The 27,264-nt window shown below is 40.7% G+C and overlaps 1 protein-coding gene across 2 annotated transcripts; it reads left to right on the top strand.

Moving 5' to 3' along the window:
• The first annotated feature begins 303 nt into the window (after positions 1 to 303).
• On the top strand, positions 304 to 26,435 carry FHL2 (four and a half LIM domains 2). 2 transcript variants are annotated; one of them, XM_032188804.1, is made up of 6 exons: positions 304 to 454; positions 12,497 to 12,671; positions 20,598 to 20,772; positions 22,694 to 22,863; positions 23,866 to 24,052; positions 25,557 to 26,435. In XM_032188804.1, the coding sequence occupies exons 2-6, from the start codon at positions 12,516 to 12,518 to the stop codon at positions 25,706 to 25,708; spliced, it is 840 nt and encodes a 279-aa protein (XP_032044695.1). In that variant the 5' UTR covers positions 304 to 454; positions 12,497 to 12,515; the 3' UTR covers positions 25,709 to 26,435. The 2 variants fall into 2 exon arrangements, with proteins under 2 accessions (XP_032044695.1, XP_032043845.1); XM_032187954.1 differs by having other exon boundaries at positions 12,492 to 12,671.
• Positions 26,436 to 27,264: the final 829 nt, after the last annotated feature.

Raw genomic sequence — 27,264 nt, 5'->3', positions numbered from 1 at the left:
GCTTTGGCGAAGCCGCGTTATTAAATAAGCATCAGGGGTTTAAAGAAACAAAGGCTGGAGGAGTTGGTGGGGGGGAGCCTTATTTTAGGAAGGGGGCCAACAAAGCTGAGATGTTTAGGAGGGGGAAGTATCTACACCCTTGGAAGAGAGCAAGTGCCGGGTGCCAGCTGCAGAGAGCCTACAAGAACGGGTGTCTCCGATCCTTTTGTCTCCTTATATGGTAAAATGATAGCGAGGGGTTTCGCTGGGCTGGGGAAGGCAGCAGCCTGCTTCCACACCACGCTGCCTGCGGAGCTGAAATGAGAAGAGCTGCTCTGGGCAGGCACTAGGAAGCCCCGGCTGGCTGTACCGCTCTCCTCTGCAGGCAGGCCGGTGTGCTCCTCACCCGTTTGTTAATGGATGTGACCCCCTGCCCCTGCTCCGGGAGGTGACACTAGCTGCCCGCTGCTGCTCTGTAAGTAAATATCCCCTTTTTCCACCCCCTCCCTCCCCGCTACCCACCGACTGTGCCTTTGAAGGCGCCGCTGGAAACAAAGGGTGCAGAGAGATGGAGAGGGATGCGTGATGTGGTACCCAGTGGGTTGTTGGGTAAGGAGGCAAGGAGAGGGATCGCCGGTCCCCCTTTCTCCTGAGCACACAGCCAGGTTTGTGAAGAGGAGAAAAAAAAGATGAATTCCTCATCAGAGCAGTTACTGCTGCGTGTCCGAGCTGATGAGGCACCGGGTCATTTCGTGTGTACCTGTTTTTAATGACTGCATTGTGCTGTGGGTGTAAGCCGCTGGGGAGGTCAGAGCAACTCAGAGCCAGGCTCTTGGGTTTCGCACACCTCTGTGCACACTTCCTGCTTCCTAGTGCAACAAAGGATCATTTTTGCACTCCAGCAAGAGCAGATGCACATGAAACAAAGGTAGCCTTTCCTGATCGCAGGCAAACACTGTGGACGGATTGTGCACGGGAAAAACGGGGAGCCATCAGCACCATATTTCTTCTTTTTACGTGGTGAGAATAAATAAGAATGCAAATCCCAATTAATAGCTCTGAATCCCTTCCTTTCATGCTTCTCTCTTTGTGCCTGTGTGTGCAGTCACGATCATGTAGGTGCTTACTGTATGCCACTGAACATGGATTTCTCTCTGTGCATAATAAAGGAAATACTAACTTTCATTGTCTGCATTGGCTGCTCTAAACTTCCTACTTCCCTAAAGAGATATGGCTTTTGTTTAGTTCACTCAATGCCGGCGTATTTCAGCTTTGCTCTGTACAGAGGCACATGAGAAAGCAAACCTTGTAAAATCTATACAGCAGCTGCCTTTGTTACTCCCCTGATGCCTATCTGGGGGTATATTAACTGAGATTGCTGATTGATCATTAGGTCCAAGGTCAATAGCTGTAACATATATTGTTGGCTATACATATTTGTACACTGTCTTAAATAGGAGTTGTCCTAGAAGTGCCAGCAGAAGGGTATGTATTATCAGACACTCACACAGATCACAGTGTGAAGGAATTCTGTAGCTAAGGTTGCCATTTCTGTTATGAACCTTATTTTCATCTGTTCATACACTTACAGAACTCCCTGCTTTATGGCTTAAGTCTTCTGTGTCTTTTGTCAGCCAGATGGTAAACTTTGAAATTGATTGCTTTGGGCATTTGGATTTGAAAAAGAGAAAAATAGTCCTTTTATATTAAAAAAAAAAAAAAAAAAAAAAAAAGTGCTTGTTTTCTGTGTCTGTACGTATAACTGGGAAAAGTTGCACCCAAAAGACTGCTCTCTCCATAGAGCCCATGATCAGATCTAGATCCCATTTTGGGAAAATTAAAAAAAAAAAAAATCATATGAGGTGTTGTATCTATTAAAAACTCAGTTCCAAACACGACCTAGTGGCACTACCGTATCCAAAAGCTGGCCAGAGCTTTAATAAAACTGTCTTTTGCACTAGCCATAAGACAGATATTGATGGTTTGGGGCTGTCCTTTGGTGTCAGAACTAACACATGGTTGGGATGAGGTGCCAGCTGAAAGGTCAAAAAAAACTGCTGTTGCTGAGAAATCATGTTTGTGGAAGTTACCTGGGGTTCCCACTTGACACCTCCACCTGACTAGTGAGCCTGAGGTTGGGAGATGCACCAGTGCCTGAGTTTTTTCCAGAATGCTTAGAAGATCCCAAGATGGCAGAAGCATTCGGGTAGAATTCATTTACTTTTGGTTCTTACCACTCTGCTGAATGTGCTCCCAAGGGAATCAGCAGTGCTACACATGCAAGCACCAAAAACTCACTTCCAGGTGCTTGTTTTTTTTATAGGACATTCTCATTATTTTCTGTGAGATCACTGCTATCATATAGCAGCAGCTGTGTTGTTGGACATTATTTATGTAAAACTTCCACCATGAAGATCATGCAATGGCAATTTAGTCTTTATCTATAACTGATCAAAGTACTCAGATACAGATAATGCCCTGCCTAAGATAATACAGTTTCTTAAGGAAGTCTCTTTCCCTGAAATCACATCTTTCCTATCCGTACAGACAAACATCAGCACTCCCAGAGATCACACTTTGCACTAGAAAAGGTTTAGACAACTCCTTCAGTCACACTCAACATAGTCCTGCAAGTTCCTATTATGCTTTAAATATCAGGAGATTAAAATAGATAGATAGATAGATAGATAGATAGATAGATAGACAGACAGATAGATAAATGCAGGTCCTGCAATTGTAAGGGCAGATGTGATTGTTTCTGCCACATTTCCATGCAAATTCAAACTTTCACCGCAAAAGAAAATGAGGGGAGTGGGCTGTAAAGACCTATACTCACAGGAGTGAATCCTGGCTCTGTTCCACAGGACATTGAGTCCCAGGTCTGAGAACCAAGCAATGCTTTACCTGCTGTCATCCTCACCTCCTTGCCTTGAAGTGTGCAGGACATTCAGAACTCAAGGGAGGGACTGGATTAATGTTAACACCAACAGCCAGAGGACATGGCTCCTCTATGAAAACTGGGCTGAAAACTGAATGATTGCCTGTTGCTGCTGGCCGTACACCACTGCTCATTCTAGGACCCTAAAGGCGAGCTACAAGCAGGTCTGAGGTGCATTCATGTTGGATAAATTGATCCTCAGTATCATCAAAGAACCTCTGTATGGTATAGTGTTGTAGACAGTCACCTTACCGCATTTGGGTACTGCTGCAGAGATTGTGGAACTCATAATTTGCATTTTTAGACTGATAAATTTTAATTGTGCAATTTTTATGGTTCATTTACATGTGCACAGTTATTTGTGATGCAGATTCTTCCCAAGTGAGGGTGTGAAATGGCAGGGTAATGAAAGTTTTCATGGAAATAAATCTTGGATAAATTGACTGCCAATGAAGCATTAACATTAAAACAATGCTAATTAGATATCCACATATATGTAATCATAGAAAGGTTTGGGTCTGAAGGGACCTTAAAGACCATATATTTCCAACCCCTTGCCATGGGCAGGGACACCTCCCAGTGAACCAGGATTCTCAAAGCCCCATCCTACCTGGCCTTGGACACTGCCAGGGATGAGGCAAATATATAGTTTGATTAGAAAATGCTAGAGGCTTATTTTAAAGCTGAATACAATAATACTCATGTCAACTCAAAAAATTAGTCTTCATTTTTTTCCTTTTTACATACTCTTCTACATTATATTGGCTATCTAGGATGATAATGTTTAGTGTATATATAGCAAAACACTGTAAGAGGGATGTAGGTGAACGTAACACTGACATAAAAATTTTCACCTCTCCCTTTTCACAGCAAATTTTCAGTTTTGAAGTTGCAAATATATCAACCACAGAAGAGCAAGCTCTAGGGCTGCACATAAGTTTGGCAGGAAGCAGTTCTAGACCCTTGGAAAACATAGGCACAAGGGTTCAAAACTCATCACTCTTCATCTTGTATAATAAAAGTACTAAGTTGCATAAAACAGTAAGATATTTGTAAGCATTTCCTTAGCCCTGTTTTCTTGTTGTTCTAAGGAACTCTATGGATTTAGACCAGAAGTATCTTCAGAGACTAGGTCCCATCACTGATTAGACAGCAAGTTGAATATGAGCCAGCAGTGTGCCCTGGCAGCCAGGAGGGCCAATCGTGTCCTGGGGTGCATCAAGCACGGCATCGCTAGTAGGTCAAGGGAGGTGATTGTCCCGCTCTACTCTGTGCTGGTGCGGCCTCACCTCGAGTACTGTGTGCAGTTCTGGGCACCACAGTATAAAAAGGACATGAAACTGTTGGAAAGTGTCCAGAGGAGGGCTACGAAGATGGTGAAAGGCCTTGAGGGGAAGACGTACGAGGAACGGCTGAGGTCACTGGGCCTGTTCAGCCTGGAGAAGAGGAGGCTGAGGGGAGACCTCATCACAGTCTACAACTTCCTCGTAAGGGGTTGTCAAGAGGCAGGAGACCTTTTCTCCATTAACACTAGTGACAGGACCCGCGGGAACGGGGTTAAGCTGAGGCAGGGGAAATTTAGGCTGGACGTCCGGAGGGGGTTCTTCACAGAGAGGGTGGTTGCACACTGGAACAGGCTCCCCAGGGAAGTGGTCACTGCACCGAGCCTGTCTGAATTTAAGAAGAGATTGGACTGTGAACTTAGGCACATGGTCTGAACTTTTGGGTAGACCTGTGCGGTGTCAAGAGTTGGACTTGATGATCCTTAAGGGTCCCTTCCAACTCAGGATATTCTATGATTCTATGATTCTATGATTAATTCCTCCTCCATGTTATGCAGTGCATTTCTCCACAGTCCACCCAACATCTTCCTTCTTCAGTTAGGAAGGATCTCACCCACAAAAGGATTACCTATTTCCTTGTCTCCAGGCTCACTTTGTCTTTCAGTGCTTGTTCCCAAGTCTCTCATGCACCACAGATGCTTTTACTCAACATTAACAGCTGATGTCTTTGCTCACTATGTCCAGTCCCTATCCCTAAACCCCAGCCAACAAACTGGACCAAACTGGTTTCACCAAGCTGTAACCCACCTATTTTTCTAAAATATGTCCATCTGAATGGGCATCACTAAGACTTATGTAGCCTTTTTTTCCCACATTTTGGAAAGCCAATGGCTCAGGAGTTTAGCAGAGAAGTATGGATGCCTCACAGCATCGAAGCATTCATTGCTACAGTAGTTTCACACAGCAGATGAAAGACGTGCATTAACTGTCCTCCACATCACCATGTGTGCCAGTTATCTTAGACAGAAAGGGCTTTTGTGGTCTTGACTTTGTAAACAGAAACAGAGAGAAAGAGACGGAGCTGCTTTGCTAAAGTCCAGGACAAATAACAATGCATTCTTCCTGCATAGGATCCTCCCAGTTTTGTTTCTATACTTTCTAGAAAGAAATAAACATTATATATTTGGGACAGTGTCCTATTTTTGTGTCCTGGATTTTTTTATAAAGCATTTCAAAAATATAGAAAAACTCAGAAATTTCATTGCATAGTAGAACGTGATTTTTTTCTGGATATTTTTATCTTGGAGTCTGATTTCCTTGACATTAACAGTGCTCCTGTCAATAAGAGAAAATGATACTTTTCTGGAAAAAACATACCTCTATTGGAGCCTAATAGCTGCAGTCATTTAGATTAAATATTTTTTTTCCATAGGGTAGAGCCAGAGATAACTGCAGGTTTTATTAATGTTATACTATTTTTCTCCTTCCTCATGTTCTGTTATCTGCTTAAATGATCTTACTAGAAATATGAATTTCTATGCTTAAGTAATGTCAAGTATTTGGCCTCTCTCTTTGGAGTAAGTATTGTCTTATTCCACAAGAGAAAGAAGGCAGACAGCAGTTTCAAAAGGCTTTGAAATACAACATAAGAGCAAGCCTTTCCGCTTGAGCTGTGCTCTTCCTCGCTATGGTAGATGTAAGAGTCATGCTCTGTGTTATTTAAATAGGCTCCTTTTGTAAATGAAATGTATGCAGGAATGTTTGTAAAACCATACATCCTCTAGTCACTTCAATATCAACCTCAGTTAATCATAGTGTAAATTGTGTGGGGTGCACTGTCAAAGTACCAGTGCTCATTTCTTCTGTGGGATCTGTACTTACTACCACTGCTGCTTACTCCACAGCTGCAGGAATGGCTCTAAACTGGAGCAGATCCTTACTGAATGCCAAACACAACAAACCACGCAGAAACCACAACTGGAGTGTTCCTGCTCCACCGTTGTGACTGTACTTAGGCAGAGGCATTGAGAGCCTTCCCACACAAGAAACATTTTCTGTTCTTTATTATTATTATTACTTTAATGAAAGCAATATTAAATAGCAGACTTTCCACTTTCTAATTCATGATAGGCTGACTGTGCTATCCAGACAGGAACCAGGTATGCTTTGGTTATCTGCACATGTTAATGCCGTCTGTCTGCTCAGAAAATTGCTCTAAACTACTTAAAAAGAGACACTGGAATGCTATACCATAAGCAAAATAAGTCACCCGTGTACAAGCAAGATGAGTTGCTGGAAAAACTTAAATGTGATTCTGAAGAATACTTTCAGGTAACTTTAAAAGGTCCATTAAAACATAAAGGGCTTTTTTGTTTGTTTGCTTGTTTGTTTGTTTTAATATTTAGTACGTATATAGAAAAGACTGGGTGGGATATTTAAGATCTGGGTACAACTTTATTTTATTATTATGTTCAAATAGCAAATCAAGTTTTCCCTGCTTTTGCAAGGTAACTGGTAGGAGATCTACAAATATCTTCTCTAAGCTTAAAACCTTCAGAAGCAGCAAGGGACACCTCTGTAGTCAGATATTTCTGACATCCTAACCTTGACTTGGACACTGGTAAATCAGTCTGGACATTGTTAACAGGGCTGATGTGGGAGAGCAATGACATGTTATGTTACAAGGCCTTGATTTCTTGAAGACAAGGTGCCGAATCTTTTGATGGGTTTACTACAGGACTGCTCTTCCACAGCAACAAGAGAAAGAAGCTTTCACTTTTTCCTCAGCTTAAAAATGACAAGAGAAAGAAAGACTGAAGCCAGATCTGTCTAAGCATCCTTGTCTCATTTACAAGCTGAGCATAAGCCCCAGACTATGGGATACAGGGACACCCAGCCACTCATTCCCTACAGTAATCATGCCTCCCCTTTTCAGGGACATGCACAAAAGTGATGTTATGAACAGCTGCCACAGTAATAAGCTTCAGTGTCTCAATAACCTTGCAAAAGCATAACTCTTTTCCGCTCTTTAATGAAGAAACTCATCTTTACAGAGTGGTAGCCCAACAGCCACTGTCAGGGACAGAGGGCCTATGGCAGGAGAAGAGCAGATGGCTGAGCTTTCTGTAGGATGAGCTCTGTGTCACTTGCATCTCAGCATCTGGCTTAGCTTTTGGAAGCTAAGGATTAAAATGTCCCTCTGTGATCCATGGAGAGACATTTACCTGCTCTGCATCAGCTGGCTTGGTTCCCCATGGTCAGGAGCCTGCTGCTGGAGGGTCAGGGATGCAAGCAACACAGAAGTAGCACTTGTCCCATGGCCAGCTGCAGATCCAAGCATGCAGGTTTCCCTACAGGATCTCCCATCAGGGTGTCTGTGGGCACTCGTCCCACAAAGCAGAACATAAGCAAGCCAAAAGAAAGAGGGCTACTGCCCCTAAATGCGTCCCAGTAAACATAAACATGAAGGACTGTTTTGGATGTTTGTGTTGTGCATCTGTTCCAGCTAACTTCCACCCACTGAAGTTCAGGTGGATTCTGACTGCATGTTACATCTTTTTTCCACTTGTCAGTGCTACTGGCAAATGGTCATTTCTTTACTTCTCCTGAAGTAAATTCAAAAGAAATACACACACACATATATATACAGCCCTTCTTCTCTCCTGCCCCCCTGCATGACATTATTGCCTGGTGTGGAAAAATGATTAGCACTTAGAAGAGTGGTTTGCAGTTGCTGCAGTAAGATTGTAGATAATAAATGTGGCAATAGCTGCTAAGTTACAGGAAAATAATCACCTCTTGCCAGAAAGACCAGCACAGTTTGAACTGCTAGTTCATAGTTGCAAAGGATATCATAAATCTTTGCAATTTAGCCTTTGGAACATTAGCATAAATTGTTTCCAAATGCTCTGGACCTGCATGGCTTATGTCACTGGAGTTGCCAGACACAAATCTTCCTTTCTCAGGGGAAGGAAAATAAACAGATCAAAAATACTCCATGTGCACAGTTCTTCTGGGAAAAAAGAAAAAAAAAAAAAAAAAGTCAGGTGGGAGAAATGTGTGTATGTGTTGGAAGAAGATGGGTGTCTCCAAAGACCTTTTATTTCATGAGAGAACATCTTGCTCTTAGGGGCATAGGAAAACTCTAGCCCTATCGATCTGACCAAGGTCAGTAACAAACCCCTCTTAGGCATCTACAGGTGGTTTAGTTCAGTATCTGCAAATACCAGTAAAGAGATCAGTGTTTCACTTCTCTAAATAAACTAAACTCCTATGTTTTTTAGACAATTTAGAGAACATCTCCTATTAGGTTTGCAAACATTGCTGGAAAAAGCACACATGGTCTGGGGCAGCTAGTCCCTTCTTCTAGTAGCAGATCATGTCAGTTGATGAGGGAATGCTACATAATTCCTTAATAAACCCTAATTTTTATGAGATAGTATGATAACTTCAACCATTGCTTCTAGTAAGATGAGCCTGTATGAGCAGAGAGGGGAAGAAGAGGAAAGAAGCACAGCTTTTATTTCAGCCTACTACTTACTTTTTGGTAATTTTCATGCCAATTCTTACATCCTGGAAGACACTATCTGGGTAGTGCTAACATTTAGCATAAGCTGGAACTTCCCTTCTGGGCATGCAGGGGAAAGCTGTTTTCCTTTTGGAGATGTACTTGTTATGTCTAATGCTGTAGGAGGGAGACTGTGGCAGAAAAATCAATTTCTCCCTTATGCTAATGTTGAGAGCAATCTGAAATTGCATCAGTGTAAAATGACTACTGCAATAAAATCTAAAGACCTTGTGGTACTACAGAGAGGCATAATAAAGATGAGCTTCTGGCCCACAGAGCTCTACATTCAACAAGTATCAGCACAATAGGAAGGCATTAATCAATGGCAAGAAGGCTGAATTGCAATTTGTGCCTGTCCACAACTGCGAAAATAGTTGTTGGGTTTTTTTTTGTTTTTGTTTTTGTTTTTTTTTTTTGACAGGCAAAAGCATTGCTCAGTGTGATTTCATGTTTATTTGTAAAGCAACAGTGAAAGGATTCATTTGGCATTCCTACTAATATTCCGCAGATAGGCCCTCTGATTATTTTATATTTAATTTCTTCTCTCCAGAGAAGAATAAAACTGCCAAAATATCCTCAAAATATCACATAGTGGGTTGTGAGATTCAGTCCAAGACTCAAATCTAAACAGCCTGGAGCTTGGGATGCTTCGCGCTGAATTCCAGCTTTCTGAAGGAAACCATATGAACCTGAGTGCCTAACTTTAAGAGATATTGGGTCTGAAATTGCTGCCAGATCCAGCAAAGTCACGTAACTAAAACCAAAATGCAGATCTTGGAGATTTTCCTTTCTTGTCATTTAATTTCCCAGACCACTGGAGCTATGCCTCTAACCCTAACCAGAAATATCCCTTCAGGGTCTTCTCAGAGTGGAGTTCACCCCAAATCTATTTGAGACATAGGAATTGGTTCTGCCTCTCCCTGCTCTGGGAGGGACCTTGACAATCTCTGAGCACAGTTAACAAAATCAAATCCCTTTCAGGATGTGTCTAGGTATTTTCCAAAATAGTGGCAGTGACTCTTCTTATAACAAACAAGCTGTAATGCTTGCCTGTGTTCCTGTGAAAAAAACACCCAGAAAATAATAGAGCACTCAGGAACACCCCCGCGACATCGGAACATCCAGTTCAGATGTAATAGTCTTTGCTTCCAGTTACGAACCACTTCTATTTTACATTTGGCAGCTTTGGATGAAGAATAGAAATGGTATAAACCTTTAAGGGAATCACACCCTATATTTTTCACTCTTACACGTCTTCACCACACAAAGCTTTGGCTCTGTGGTATTGCACACCTAATTCAAGGCTAGGGAAAAAAAAAATCTGAAGAAATGTGAAAAATGCAAGTCCATACACATTTCAGATTTTTAATAATGCAAATTGACTGTGCAACCAAATCCTATCATTTAAAAAGGTGATAGAGTCTGGTAAAAAGCTACAGATTTATGTCCTAAATACCTACCTTTTACAGAAAGCTAACACTCCTCTCAGACTCAGTCATACACACAACTTTATAATAGCCTGACTCCATTCATTTAGCTGAAATTACTCCTTGGAGGGATTTGCTTGAAGCAAGTTAAGTCCTTTCTATTTCTTTCATGGGAAGTACAAATGTGTTACGTAGGTTGGGAATGTAAATGGGCTCAAAATGGAGGGGAAAATAAATCTACCAACACCGACTAAATGTTGTGGCAAAGACTTCACCTCCACTTGAAGAGGAGACTAACCTGCAGGAAGCAAGTTATGAAGGAAATACACCTTTGTGCCAGCCCTGTTTCTTGCTCTCTTTCCTTCTGCTGTCTTTGCTAGCCATTGCTGTTGGAGATGGGCTACAGGTGAACTTCGGGTAGTCTCTGCACTTCTTTCTCCAGTGTAATTCCTCTGATTTTCCATCATTTCGTTATCAATCCCTATGGTGCTCTTTAATCTCCAAGGACCAAGAGCACCTAGCGTACTCCTAGCTTTCCTTTTGGATAAGGAAGTTAATTAGTGCTTTCCACAGCTTCTGTAGAGTGAAAACAGCTGCACTGCTGCTCCTTTTGAGTAGGTCATAGCACGGATGACCGGCTGCCAGGATTTGTGTTCCAAGCACTTTGGGGTGTTCATTAGTTTCCCTGTCCTTTTCCTTTAGCAGTCACCTGGAGCTCAGAAGGCTTCCCAGCAGCTGAGCCATCATGTACCTGCACCACACATACAAAAGCTCTCACTTCTTAGGCTTAGTGAATAACTACACAATTCAGCAGCTGACAGATCATCAAAAATAGAAAGCCTTCTAGCCACCAAATCCAACTTTGCCCATTCGGACCACCCTACAACCTTAATCAAACACCAGCCACAGGGGATACAGTATAATAAGAATTGAAAATCCTGGAGGAGAACTAAGAATTTCAGAATGCCCTAAGGGTGGCTCCTCCAGCCAAAAGAAAAGGACAAACTCCAGGATCAAGGAACCCATGCCAAGAACACTAAGCAAGTAACAACTTTTTGTTTAAAAGTGAGGGCTAAAGTTGGCAAAAGCACTGCGGCTGCTGTGAACGTCACTTGTGTGTGAAAGACAGAGATAGCCACTTAAGCCATTAGTACCCAAAGCATTTAAGGCTTTATAGACCAAATCTGGCTTAACGGGGAGACCAGGCCTGGCAGGCAATGAAGGTCATGCAGTACAGGTGGAATGTGCTTTCTGCCTTGGAAATTCCCCTTCCTAAACAGGCGGCTATGTCCTGCTCCAGCAGTAACCTCTGAGCAGATTTCAGGTATAACACACACTGAGAGCCTCAGGCTAAGAAGCTGATGATTCCAATTAAACCCAGACTCAAAATAAATTGTCCCAGGCAGTAATGAACATTCATGCAAGTAATCAAAGACATTCATGTCATTGTTACTTGTGTGTGCATCCAAAATATACTGGAGACATAACAAGACCAGAGGAAAAAATAGCAAGTGACCCTGATTCAGACAAGATGACCTTTTGCATTTTCTTCTAGTGGCTTTTTTGCTTCCATAAACATTACATGACATTTGGTTTAACCAGGGTAGCTAGCTCTTGTTTGTGTCCAAATAAACCACAGCATTTGGATAACTCATTCAGGGGCATCAGAGAAGACTCAGACACACAATTGCTGCCCCCCCCAGCTCCTGCTGCTAAGAGCACCCACAGTCCCACATATTAGCAGAGATGGAGGGGTAATGGCTCTCTGCAGGGCAATGACTGTTTGCCATGGGCTTATAGAGAATGCAGAGAAGGAAAGTGCAGAAGCACATGGCAATGGTGTTAGATAGCCCCTGCATGACTAAAGTCTACCAGCAATGCAAAACTTCTCACCTTACAGAAGAGATGCTGGTCCTTCTGGAGATTAGCTGATTCATCCTCTTAAGATATTTGGTTTCCTCCATCCCCTACAGAGACAACGTCTTGCATTGGGCCTGGAGGTCAAACTTACTCGATATTCCTTAGGAATCCCATGTGAATTCTTCACAATCACGACTTACCCATTTTCCTTTCTCTGGTCTCTAACACTAGCTCTGTTCAAAGACATGTCAATGGTGGTTAAAATAGATGGGCTACAGTCTTTGTCCAGGGCCACAAGATTTACAGTTTTCTTCTATTGTGTTGATTTATCTGATTGAAATTTGAATTTGATAAACTGGAGTCGATAATAAAGCCTTCTTGGGGGATCGGGTCAACATGCTTAGTCTGATAAATGCCTGTTTCTGTCTTTGTGGCAGAATAGCTGGACTCCAGACACCAACATGACCGAACGCTTTGACTGCCACTACTGCAAAGAGTCCCTGTTTGGCAAGAAGTACATCCTGAGGGAGGACAGCCCCTACTGCGTGAAATGCTATGAAAACCTCTACTCCAACACCTGTGAGGAATGCAAAAAACCTATTGGCGCTGACTGCAAGGTACGGCAGAGTTGTGTCTCATCATGGAAATCTTGGCAGAGTAATATATTACCCCACAGCTGCGAGCACATCCCTCACTCTACACAGAAATGTTAGGCTCATCCTTGAGTGCTTAATTCACTGATGTAATGAATGAACGATTTGGTCCTCAAAGTGCTAGACACTTCTTTGGAACCAGCAGGAACGGAGGGTGCATCGCACCTCTTAAAACAGAGTTGAGCAACAAACTTTCAGATGTTTGTTAATTCAATTTGCCCAGGGCCTTATATAGCTGGAGGGCATAATGCACAGGTTGAGAGGAGTCCTGCTCTGAGCAGCAACAGACCCAATTTAAAGTACCAGAAGGGTTTTCAGGTGAAAATATTTGATGTTAAAAACACATGTAATTCTTCAGTATTCCCCAAAGTTAACAGGTTAAATTTAGTGACCTTTTTCCAAAGGTAATACATCACTGACATTTTACTTTATTATTTAGGATGGAGAACGCTGTCTTTATGTGGAAGCCTTGTGTCTGAAGCATGGTGATATTAGCTAGAAGGACCCATAAGTTTATCTTGATGGTTATGTAGGGTTTTCTTTTGGTGAAAAAGTGTTTTTTTCTGGACCCCTGTGTCTGTTTTTCGTCACTTCCAATGGTAAGACTCTATTATAAAACATGTTAATAGAAATTGAAAAGCACCCCTCTTCCTTTAAGCCATGGGATGATCTGATGACAGAAAGTCTCCTTAACTCATTAAGAGAGCCCAACTGGCCTTGGGACCAGCTAGGACCTGTAAAGGTGGCAGCAACCAATTTTTCTTGCCTTTGGATGGGACGGAGCTAAGCTGCTGCTGTCTCTGCAGTGACCACAATTAATTGTCATCAAGAGACAAGATACACTCAGAAAAAGATGCCAACTCATGGACCACAAAAATTTGGCTCACACTGACCAAAGTAATAAGTCAGTCAGAACACAATTAGACTTCTAAATGGAGAATAATGATAGTGGAACCTAACTAAAGATTACATAGGAAAGAGCAGAGGTCTCACTTGTTTGAGCTATACACCACATGGCAACACGTACCTGTTCTAAATGAGGTGTGACTGCCTATTTTCCTTTTAAATTACTCCAAAGAAGTGGAGTTCACACCAGTTTTACTCTGACTGAATGAAGACAGATGATATTTGAGGCATCCAGTGAAGTGATGGTTGGACTGCTATGGATGGATTTCATCCTACGTACGCCCTCCCTGCACAAATTTGACCTGTTCAAAGTTGGCCAAGAGTTTCACTGGCAGCATGGGTTTACATTAAAACAGTGATTTACGTTGCATGGCCATAGGATTCTTTTATTTCCTTCATTGTTGATCCATACCTCTAGGAACATAAATTAATTCATATTGCTGGTACTACCACACTATCGTTACTTCAAAGACTCAGAAATATAAAAGTATATGCTTATCCAGATCAGGAAAATTTGATTTCTTCTCTCTTCCAAACTTATCTATCCTACCCTATTGGAAAATGGGTGGGAAAGCCCCTTTCGGAAGCCTTAAAAAGGTGAAAATGTTTGGCCATCATGACAGAGAACTGGCAATAACCCATAAGAGGCTATAAAACTGCCAATTTCCCTACAGCTCATAAATATGCAGATTAGAGAAAAAATACAGCTGGCCTGACCTGGAAAAGCAAAATATTTCTGCCCCATTCTAGAATGTGCTTTTGTTTTAAGGTCTCCTTCTAATCCCCTGAGAAGATATTTCCATGTGTTGATATTCAAGAATTTCAAAACTTGGACTGGCTTCAACAAATCTCGGACAAAGTATTCAGGAATTAATCAGGCTGAACTTTTCAACCCAAATTTATGGATTTAGGGAGTGTGGGTGTTATCCGATATACTTCATTTCTGTATTTTTAAGCAAAACACACTCTAATAGCAGATAAAACAAATACAACAACAAAACAATAATTTTCTGCAATACAAGAATATTTTTATATGTAAAGGACCAAAACTATATGTGGAGAACCAAAACAAAAAGATAGTAAATAAAGATTTCTTAAAGAAATTAACAGTGTACCAGAAAAAAATGCATCTTTTTTTTTGTTGTTGTTTGTTTCTATGACTGCTGTGTGTGCCTTCAAATAATCCTCTATGCTATAGCCTTTCAACCTGCTGACCAATTTTAAGCAAATTTTAACAAATGGCTAAATGTCCCTAAGCTCTTTGAGTCTTCTGCAAATGAAATATGTTGTGAGTATTAAAAAAGAGATCTGAATAATATTCCCATTGAGAGGAAAACTAGAGTAGTTTTTCAAGTACAGTAACAGACTCTAGAGAATACATTTAAGAGAAAGCCCTTAAAGGTTTCTCAGCCACAAGTTTCAGTCAAAGTTTTTCCATGATTGAGCATAATTGAACCAGGAAACACAAAGTCACAAAAATCATGTTTCTTCTCCTTATTATACACATAAGCATCTAAACACATAATAGATATATACACATATACATATATATGTATATATCTTTTCACACACTGCATTTGCAGTACAGTCAAAACATGTCATGCTTGGGAATAAAACCAGTATGCTTACTACAGGTACAAAGTAGACTCCATACATATTAGCTGTCCTGACATAGCCTTTATTCAGCTGTAAAACTTAGAACTAAAGCTTTATAAAGTGAAAATGTTATCCAGAAGGGTAGCATCCAAGCCTCTGTGTCCTCCAGGGGCACCCACCCTTACATCCATCCACAGGACAGACTGAAAAGCCCCAACTAGCTCTCACCTCAGATCCTCCTTTGCAAGTCCCTTCTTGGCCACCACTGTTTCTCTGCACTGAAAAGAGCTGAAATTAGATCTCAGCTCCAGTGGGGATGCTCCTCATTTCACCCTGCAAAGAATTACTTCTTGGTTAGTCTATGGCTGTTTCTTAGGACCTGCAAAATTTGAGACTAAAGACTAGGATTAAGATTCTCAGAGCTCCCGATACCCAAAGAATGAACACTTATCTGCAAAATTAGGTGCAAAGCAAGAATTAGCTTTGATTAGATTGTAAATGATTACTTATCATTGTGAAAATTACTGTACAAAAGACAGCAGAAAAACAGTGAACAGAATCTCTCTCCTCTTAGTGGACAGGAGCAATCCCCTAACCAGCCCTCCCACCCAGCAGCAACTCTCCTGCAGCTGAAAGGGCTATACCAAAGCAAAACGGGTGGTGACAAAGAGACAGCCAGCTCTCCAGCTCCAGCACTACTGTGGTGTCTTTCTTGCTGTGTTTCAGCACTGGTGCATAGCATCATCTCCCCTGGGTTACACTGAAGCTTCATATACTGAGTGGTGGGAGGCACTGGCAGACAGACAGTTGAAAAACACGATGCCATGTCTCTCACAGCTATTACACATCCTCCATATGCCAACAGGTCCTAGCAGAAATTTGCTCCTTTTAAGCAGAAGAGGTTGGCATTTTGATGCCCGTGTCCCTGGTGAATGCTCCCTACGCCCACTGTTTCCTTGCTTCTTTCTGGAAATCCATCCATAATGTTCTCATTTGCTTAACTGCTTAAATGTGACTTTTGGTTGATTTTTGCCTTTTTTTAATAGTTTCTTTGCAGGCCCTCTGGCACAGCAACCATCACAAATACAGGAAATACCTCCAGTAATCAAGTGCTTAATGCAGACCACAAGCTGGCCTTGGCAAGCAGGAGAGGGTGAAAATTCCCTCCATAAAATGTGAGAATTAAAAGTGGAGCATGAGATAAACTACTTTGGCAGCACATAGGCCAAAAATAAGTCAAAAGGGTCAGTCTTACATATAAACTAAACAAAAAATATAGCATCTAATGACGTGGATCAGGAAAGGGTGAAAAGTTGTCCTAATTTTTAAACTCTCTTCTGTGTTGCAACACTTCCTCTGTGCATTGCTGAGTATCAGACTCGCTCTCATGAAGAGGAATGGTGACAGAGACCATCCATCTTGTCATGTCACTACGGTGCTGGCTTCAGTAGAGTGCTGCTTAATTTTACCTTTTCTAAATACAGTCTTGATGGGGAATTAACTAAAATGTTCTGTTACAGTGTGTGCATGACCATAATTTGTACAGAGATTTGTTGGAGTACCCCATTTTCCCTGCTTATCCTTCTGAAAATAGCATTGTCACTAGTAAGAAAGTCTGATGTGTGCTTTTCATTTATGAACAAACATATACAGTTATCCTTCTGGTAATGATGCCTCTAGTCTCCTTCTTCTTGTTGGGTCCCTGTTGAGAGCCAGTTCAGGAGAAAAGGTAATTCACAATGGCTTAAGGTTGCTTAGACCTACAAAGGTCTAAGACACGATGTATTTGTAGGATATGAGGGGCTGAAAACAGCTATCCTGACAAAGTTCTCTTTGGAGATGGCACGATGAAAGTCAGGGAAAGTAAAATTGTTTGAAAAGCACCTGAGGGCTTTTCAAAACTGTAGTTTCAAACCTATTTTGCAAGAGATGACTAAAAAGCTTTGGATACAGATAGGGTCCACATTAGTTTTTCCTCATGCCATGTTCCTACTGTCAGTCATCTGCATGTGTACAACTCTTGGCTCACTCTGATGTCTCTTGGAGAAACATCCCAGAATTTGCCACTCATTTGGTCCCCCCAAGGAGCACTGAGCTGAAATTTTCAAGAAGCAGATTCTCAGATCAAGCTGAGAGATGTACACATTCAAATCTGAGTAGCTTCAGGTCTCATTAATCTAGTTATGTCTGTACTCAAGCAAATCAGATAAGGGAATTATTATTTTTCACATTCAGAAGAAATATAACTGAATGAAGTGCTAAATATTTCTTCCTGCAAATTCAGCTGCAGGATTTATTGTAGCTCTTCAGAGGCAGGCATTGCCCTCCTCCCCCTTTGTTTTCACTGGGAGCACATCTGGAACTAGTTTGCAGCTCTCTGCTCCTCAGCTGCAAAACACTTGCCCGGGACAGACCAAGTCCACAGGCATCTGTGTGCATGCATCTCTCTGTATGTAAACACACTTCCACTTCTGAAATGTCAATCTGTGGTAATTCTTCAGGCTGTTATCTGTGCTTGTGTGTGCTTTATCTGACGAGAGCACGTGGCTGTCAGTTTTCATAGCCAGATGCACAGATTGATGGTAAAAAGTCAATCGCCAGATTTCTTTTAGGAAACATAAGAGGATTCATTAAAAACTAGTTAAATACGTCGCATCAGGGACTCATTTCTTTCAAGCTGCATAAAGCAGCTGAGAAGTCACACTCATCAGTATTTTAAGGATGCACTCTAGTTGTGAGTCCACAATAGTAAATGTCTTTATTAGTTCTTCCTGGAAATCCATGCAATAAACAGTAATTACAAGTAAATCACTTGTGTCTTCTGCTTGAACAGATTTGTTTATGTTCCTGTCAGCTAGCCTAACCTCGAGTAAATCTAATGCTCTTTCAGCTTAACTGAGCACCAGCCTAACAGTCAGACAAGCTTGAAGTCATCTTTGCAGATGCAGCTTCTCCAGTGTAGAATCTGATCTAGATCGATAAATCTGTAATTTATGTGCACACCAACAGCTCCAGTTGGATATGCAATGTACTGACATAGACAAAACCTGATATCCACCGACTTCGTAGCACTGACCTAAGAACAACCGTGAAACAACTCACAAACTGTTTCATCAGTACCTTGAACTTCCCTGCTTCAGATGGCAGATTCAGAGAAAGAAAGCAATAACCATTTCACCTGGCCAATGCTCTGCTGCAGGCATGTCCAACCCAGACATCCTAAACATCCCCCACATTCGATGACACCAGCTGTTGCAATCATCCAAGCCAGCTAAAGATTATTTGCACCAGTCTGGATCTTGCTTGCTTTGGGTTGTGGCTGTGACTCATCACTTTGCTATGATGAAGTGTCTGGTACTGTGACCTGCTCCACTAGTGTCCATACAATCTGCCATCGTGATCGATACAAAGATTAAACATTGCATCAGCAAAAGCTAATCCTTTTCTTCATTATTCCCCTGCAACAGGAAACAGACCTTCTGCATGGTATAATTTTATTGATTCAACAAGGCAAAATGAAAGGAAATATCAGTGTGAGAGTTTGGGGTATAAAAATTAGCTTGCAGAATACTGCAAAATATGGAGAAAGGCAGAAAATGGGAGGAAAAAAAAAAAAAAAAAAAAAAAAAAAAAAAAAGGAATCTATCCTGTTACAAGAGAAAGAAAAACAGATCTGTTATTCTGTTTTCTTGCAGGCAAATTTCTTATTTTGGAAAATGCTCTTGGCTGTATGTTATATTTCTCTGATGAAAACATTTTTCTCCTTTGAGATCAGATTGAGGCTATTCAACTTAATTTAAAGAAGAAAAAAAGTTAAATAACTTCTAAACAAGATGTGGGTTTTTTTGTTTGTTTGTTTGTTAGTTTTTTAATTTTGCTATTAGAAAAGTCTACGATTTTCTGGTCAGAAATCTGGGTTGTTTCAAAAAGATTTCCTTGAAATAAATAGACAACCTGAGTAAACAACTGTCAGAAAGCTGTACAGTAGGAAGCTTAGATACTCTCTCTCGGGCTGCATTCTCAGAGACAAAAGACGTATTGGACACTACTCGTTACTCACAGTGACCTAAGAAATTTAGGTGAGCAGCTCAGTAGTCCAAAGAGAGATTCTTCATTTCGCAAATTCTTCTGAAGTTACTATAGTTTAGCACATTACTACGCATCCGCTGAGCTATGCAAAAACTATTTCAGTGTTTCCTGTTAGCTATTTTTGAGAACAAGGATCCTGCTGACATAACATGTTGCTATTTTAGGCTAACCTAAATCCACAGTATTTGTTTGTTCTGGGCTAAGATTGCGTGTTTGGAGTCACCTGTGACTATGCTTACATGGAGCAGAGTAGGTCTGACACAAGCTATTGTTTCCATTCCACTTTATACAATTAGGGGAAAAAAATAAAAAGATATAAAACTCATTCCTTTCCTTCAGTTAACCAGGGCAATTCTGTGCTTCTAATTAATATATAGCAGCTCTTGAGCTTGAACCTGACAAATTATTTCTGCTGAATTTTTATATTTCCTACTCATGACAACACGAACACACCTCACAGTCCTGCCTCAAACTGAAGCCTACATATTTAGGGGTAGATATCCATTCTTGCAATGATCTGAGCTTCATTTTGTCTGAATTCCCAAAAACACTGTTTAAATGTTACTTGATTAGACTACTTTGAATTTTAAAAGACTCAATGTACTACACCTTTAAGTCATAGTTCTTAGAAGAACTTTTTTGGTGTTGGTTTGTTTTGTTTTAATTTTAAAAAGTACCACTGGAGAGATATTTTAAATACTTAGGTGCTCCAAGGTGCTAATCCCTTGGTCAGGAGTGTTCTGGATCAGAAGCTACAGGTACGGTGTGGTCTCATCTTCCAGTGTTCGTTCAGTCTCCAGCAATGCACCTGATTTACATTTGAAACAGAAATATAAGACTTGGTAAAAATCAGTTGCAGCACACACACGTACATGCCTTGGTGTAAATCTGTTGAACTATCAGAAAGGGAAAGGGATTTCAGTCCAGAAACGAACAGCTATAAAATGACCTAGAAATTGGAAATACTTAAGACAAATAGGGGGAGTTGTTATATTGCTAAAGTTAACAAGTTCTAACCTGACTCAAAACCAGGACTTTATTCTCAGAGGAAATACCTAACTGAACTGAAATTTAATTCAATTGACCTTCATTTGAGAGAGGGTTGACAGTTGTCATCAGCTGCTTTTGGTAATCACGGCAAAATAAGTTCACCTTCATTAGAACATGCTGTTTTCTTGAGCTGTGGGAATAAGCCCTAACTCCTGGCTGTGATCCAGATCTGAACACATTTACATTCTCTGAGCTTCCAGTTGTGCAAATTGTTCGTTCTGTTCACTCTGTGGTTTTGGATTTCTATAGGATCTGTCTTACAAGGACCGCCACTGGCATGAAACCTGCTTTCACTGCTTCCAGTGCAAGAATTCATTGGTGGACAAGCCTTTTGCCGCTAAAGAGGAACATCTACTTTGCACTGACTGCTACTCCAATGAATACTCTTCCAAATGTAATGAGTGCAAGAAGACTATTATGCCAGGTTAGGATACCCACTTTTGGGACTGAGGAAAGATCTGGTTAAACATCAAACCCAATCTTGGCAATATTTGTGGTGACAAATGTTTTTTTCCATGACTCTCTCTGCTAAGACATGATGAACTTTGTAAGATATAGTTGCATCCTAAGTTATTTCCATGACCAGAACCCATAGTTTTCATAATGAATCTTGTTAGAATTTTTATGTGTGTGAAACGGATTGTTCTTGAAAACTAGTATCTATTTCATTTAGTAGTTTTATTAATGGGATTTACAATTCTCTTTAGAAGCATTCATTAAAAGGCTTTTGATGGCTGGACAACTCTTCTGTCCAATCCCACCTTTGTACTCTGTCTCAGTTGGCTTTCCATGCTTGAAGATCAGAGGACACACACAGTTTACTTAATTCTCAGTTTAGTTGTTTTAGGAAAATACTCTAAATTTAGATTCTGCAATAAAAAATGAATAATAGGTCAAAATATCTGTAAGGTCTTTCTTGAGCATAAAAGGTATAAAAAAAAACCAGGTAAACAGAAAAAGACTCACTTGCACATGACAATAGGACAGCACTTGATTTTTAATTGATTTGATTGATGATTTGAGGGCTTAAAGTGGAAGGAGTATTGGTCCAGCAATAAAATATTAAAAGGCAATTTGAATAATCCATATGCATGTTCCATAATGACTACCAGTTACTTTTTGCAGTAAATTTTTTCCTTGGCTGATTCTCGCACCAGTCATCCTAGACAAAAGCTCAAAACCACAACTTTATTTGCACACCTAAGGTGTTTTGATAAGGGTTTGATGAGAGCGTAGGACATATAAATAAGAAACAGCAAAGATATATAAAAGCAGATAGACATCCATTTATCAGTATAAGAATCTCTATCTGAGATGAGAAATATTTATTTTTATTTTTTTACTATTTTTAAAGTTTGTTCGTATAGCACTCCATGTTACTCTGATCACCAACTGGAATATAATTCATTTATAAAGAACCAGCAAGAGGCTGGATACCCTTCACGGAGATTGTTGATGCTACTCTTGTCCTTTGCTTTGCCCCACTAAACGTACAATTAAGATTTAATAAAGCATTATAATGACAAGCCCATTAAATACTAAATAATTACAAGCTTGATCTTTCAGGCCTTCTGCAAACTGAGCTCCCACTGACTTCAATCTAGTGGGTAACAAACAGGGCTCCCCCTGCCTTGTGTTTCAGTGATAATACAAACCCAAATAATGAACAGCTAAAAATGTGTAAATATAATTCTTGGCTATTCCAAAAACATGCATCTATATCTTTTCCCAGGATGCCACTCGTCCAAGAATTCCTTTTGGTATGATATAAAGAGTTACCAGCACAGGGAGTGCATAATTCTTAAAAGGTGTCCATTAACAAAAAGGGTCAGAAATACTCAAGCATCAGGCACAAAGATGAGTAACAGTGCACTTACTACATTGCTGCAAGTGAGATCTTTAAAAAACAAAATTGCTGAAGTATGGGCAGAATTTAATGAGACCAAAAAAAAAGAAAAATAAAGTACTGGTAAACAAAGGGGAATTAAAATTTGAGAAAAGGAAAATGGTAAAACTTCACCCTGTGGTGACTGAGGTGAGGAGAGTTGGCAAAGGAATTAGTGTGGTTCATCATTAGCCAACACACAAACAGCTCGTTAGTCTCCTAAGAACTTGATATCGTGTCAACAGACAGAAAAGTGGATTAACAGTAAACGTCTCTCTTCTTTTAAGGAGAACCTCTTACTGTCCAAAATCTTAAACTGGTACCCCATACCTTGACAACATAAGCTAGCCTCTGTCTCATAGCTGCACTGCTTATTCCCTGACAGCCAGCCACTGAAGAAGAGTTACAAACTGCATTGGTCTCAGCCAGAAATTCAGTTTGTGTTCTGGTCTCATTACAGGTACTCGGAAGATGGAATATAAAGGCAACAGCTGGCACGAGACTTGCTTTATCTGCTACCGCTGTCAACAGCCAATTGGGACAAAGAGTTTCATCCCGAAAGACAATCAAAACTTCTGTGTACCCTGCTACGAAAAGCAGTTTGCTATGCAGTGCGTCCAGTGCAAGAAGGTAGTGCTCTTATTTTCTTCACCTAAAACACAAGGGATTGAGCCCCGTCACATTTTAAGTCCAATTAGGCAGAACATCATATTTTTCTGTGTGTGGGAGTGAGTGGGTGGGTGTTAAAAGATTCGAAATCAACTGATTTCAAGAGATGATATAATTTCAGCTCCCATCCTGCATCAGGGACAACATTTACTCAAGTTTTCCTTTCTTCTGTCTGAATATAAATCTAATTACCTTTACTACTTTGTAGAAGCTTCAAAAAATTGGTGGATGGATAGGAGTTTCATACCTTAAATCTCCCTCCTAGAGTCTCATTTTAACTCCGTTTGAGAACAAGCTCCTAAATACTTTGGAAAGAGGCAAAGACAGATGAATGCACATATTAAATTGCATGACCACACAGAAGATGGATTTACCAGGGAATCTCCCCTTTGTGAAGGCAGGAAATGAAATTAAAGTGACCATTTTTACAGCTTTTTAGGAACACTCAGGAGTCAAAAGAAGTTTGGTTTGTCTAAAGCCAGGGGAGCTGTTTTTGTAGGCAATGTCTAGTTATAAGAGGAAAAAGCCCAGACAAATTATGGAGAATCAGGAAGAAAAGATTTCAGGTTAAATTGAAATAAAGCAATCTTTGCCAAGGGAAATAAGGGGAAAATTAAAACACACAAGGTAGTTCTTTCATTATGAAGAATGGGACAGGTGAAGGAACAGAAATGAGACAAATCCTAGCACATGAATTTAAAAAAAAGACCTACAAAGACCAGCTTCAAAAACAAAGAGCACAATTCAGAGTGATACATAGGGCTTCTTTGTATAAACGGGGCAATTACAATGAATCACTTGTATGTTCTTCTCAAGGTTAAATTCAGCCAAAATTATGCTTTGCTGCTGTTAAGCCTTTTTCTCCTTCCCCCCACCCACAAAAACCTCATCGCTCTTCCTCTTTACCCAAGATACAAAGCTGCCACCCTCAAGAAAACACTTTGTCTTACTTCCCATAAACAGGCTATCACTTCAGGAGGCGTTACTTACCGGGAGCAGCCCTGGCATAAGGAGTGCTTTGTCTGCACTGGATGCAAGAAGCAGTTGTCCGGACAACGCTTTACCTCCAGGGATGAGTTTGCGTATTGCCTGAGCTGCTTCTGCAACCTTTACGCCAAAAAGTGTGCTGGATGCACAAACCCCATCAGTGGTAGGTCCCTCGTGGCGAGTCACTGAAAAATTATCTCATTTTTTTCTGATGAACTGCTTCTGATATTAAAAATGGTTCGTTAACTTATTCTGACTAGCTTGAGAGAATCAAGACACAACACAATTTAGGATTCGTGAACTTAAATACTTACCATGCCTTCCAAGTGCCTAATAAAAAGTGGAAGGGGTCCTTAAATTGAAGTTTTCTCCTTTCCACTTGACTTTCATGAACCATGGTGGATGCACAGTAACAGAGTTATGCAGGTAGCGGGATATCCATGTTTTGTATGGCATTTCACTTTTGCACGGGAGAGGGATCGCTGACCTCAGTAACAACAGTCTCTCTACCAGTAGCTTCTAACTGGGTTATACCTCATGTTGTAGCAAAGTATTGCTTCCCAGGACAGCAGCTGGGAAATTACAAGGCTTTCCAGTACAATGGTAGTCAAAAGATCAACTGCTTATGGCTTTACCTGTGAAATACTTAGCATAAAATTGTAACCTCCTACATGTAGTAATCAGCATTTAACACCAAGATTGCATATCTGAGTTATATCTGAATCATTTTCACATGATAATATTGCTCTACCCCACACTTGTAGATGCTGGTTTGTGTATCTCCTAGAAAGGTCAGTGCATAACACCTTGCTTGTTGTTACCTGTTCACTTCAGAGGCATTTCTCTTCTGAATATCGCAGTCCTTTCTTTCATGCTGTTTTCTTCTGTTATTACTAATGGCAAATACCCCAAAAAACCCTCTCAAGTAAGACAGATGCCCAACTGAGTCCGTTCATCAACTTTCAGCTAGTCAATCCCTCTGCATAATATTCAAATTGCTTATCATTAAGGTTAAGCAATAATTACTATTACAAGAGACATTAGCCCCCTTTTTTTTTTCTGTACAACTTCTGTACTCCCCATAACAACCTCCACAGCCTCACACTTTTGAATGTTTTTTGTCATTTGCTAACCACCTTTTCTTGAGGCACCCTCCCTGAAATCTGTGAATCAAGTCGTGAAGTAGCCTTCCTAAGTAAGGAAAGGAAGTAAGACTTCCTTTCTAAAGAACTTAATGCATTTTCACAAAACAAGATTCACTTACCCAGACATCATAAATGTTGTGTAAATAACCACCAGACTTCTGTAATTCAGATGCAGTTGCTTTTCTTCTGCTCTGCATTGTAGTGCCATCCTGCTGTCAGCTAAGGGCTGAGCCAATCCTTAAAAGTTCATTTCTGCCACCATCCATAACCACACCAACGGTCTAGCTCACTAACTCAGCTGAAAGCAACAGAACTGCTTAAGGATGAAAATCCTTCTTGTTCCAGAGCAAGGGTGACAAAATTAGCACAGCAACAAACAGAAATAGGTTCAGCATAATGGCATTTTTCACCGCTGTATGTCAGACGTCCACAGCTATCCAGAAGTGGAGTCTGAAATAGCATCACTTAATGGCTAACGCGCTACTCTTCCCCTGTAACAGAATGCTTTTGGTTTCCAAACAGGTCTCGGAGGAACCAAGTACATCTCGTTTGAAGAGCGGCAGTGGCATAATGATTGCTTTAACTGTAAGAAGTGTTCTCTCTCGTTAGTGGGCCGTGGCTTCCTAACAGAAAGGGATGACATCCTTTGCCCTGAATGTGGAAAGGATATTTAAAGCCCAAAATAAAGAGGCAGGAAAGAGAGGCAGAAAGCCGCGCTTGCAATTTATAGCCTGAAACACACAGATGTTTGGAGCTAGCTTTGCCCTTCCGTGTTTCGCTATACTATTAACATCACTTAACCTTCTTACTCAAACTCTGCAAGTACAGAGGGAAAACAACTTCAGAATCTCTAGTAGCAGTGATGGTGTTTAAGATTTCTGTAGCTAACTAAAACTAATGCAAAACCTGAGATATAAAACCATTTGGGTGTTACTGACATACTACACTTTTTTTTTTTTTTTCCCATTAAGTATTCCAGTTTAAGCATCTGAGTTAAGTTATGAGCAAGTGAAACAGTTCAGTGATTACAATGGCCGCACGCAATAAATTCATAGATGGGTATTCAGGGTGAAGCCCCCAGCCTGCTGAAATTAATGGCAACCACCACTCAATTTCAATAAGGCCGTGGTCTCACCTCAGTGTTCTTGAGCTATGTGACTAGTGTGTGCTGTCAAGTACGTAGGAAGACTACAGGCGTAGAGGGTGTGTTAATGTACAAGGATTTGTGCAATGTCGTAAAGAGATAACGATAAAACAGTTGAAGTGGGAGTGCTTCATAACATACACATTTTATTGCATGACTAGCTGATCATCGTGTGAAGTACAAGCTCTGATTGACAGTGTCAGTATTACATTTAGTCGACATTACACCGCACATTGTATTTTTCAAAATAAAGTCATTTAAAACAAAGCTGTTGCCATGGTTTAACTGCATTTACACACCAGGTATTTACAAATAAATTGCTTTCACTCTTCAGAAACACGATGTAAGAGCCACACAGACACAACCCTTTTTGCATGCCCAAGTCAACTATGAAATTGTGGAGTTCAAACAATCCCTGTACAAGCCCTGCTGATACAGCAGTCTTCTACTAACTGCAGTCACGGGGAAAGTTATCAGCAAAACCAAACTATGTGAAAATACTGACTTGATTGCAACTGATAGAAGTGTGTTCATAGGCTCTGAACTCAAAACCAAAGTATTCTTTCCAGCAATCACGCTTAAAAAAAATTCAAACAACATTTATCTTTGCAAAGGTCAGAAGTTTATCTTCTGACTGGGACTTGTTTTATTATGTAATTTGTAATACCTTTTTCTCTAGCATCATTTCTACTACATGTTTGCTACAACAGCAATAAAAACTAAGATGACACAATCCACGGGATGATAAGCATCTTCCCAAAACACAACGTGGCCATATTATGCAATGAACTAACCAAGTAAACCTTCCCCATGGAATTTGCTTGCATCATGGAAGAGGAGGAAAGTAACATTACTTTTCCAACGGGAATCTTTCTTTGCTCTGAGGGTGGTGAGGCCTTGGCACAGGCTGCCCAGAGAAGCTGTGGATGCCCCATCCTGGAAGTGTTCAAGGCCAGGCTGGATGGGGCTTTGGGCAACCTGGGCTGGTGGGAGGTGTCCCTGCCCATGGGACAGGATGGGGTTCCAACCCAAACCATTCTGTGATTCAATGATCTTCAAATGTGCAAAGCAGAATTAGAGAGTACT

Source organism: Aythya fuligula, chromosome 1, assembly GCF_009819795.1.
Source record: "Aythya fuligula isolate bAytFul2 chromosome 1, bAytFul2.pri, whole genome shotgun sequence".
Classification (NCBI taxonomy): Eukaryota; Metazoa; Chordata; class Aves; order Anseriformes; family Anatidae; genus Aythya; species Aythya fuligula.
Note: the sequence above shows the minus strand (reverse complement) of the source record. Positions and strands in the feature narration are given on the sequence as shown.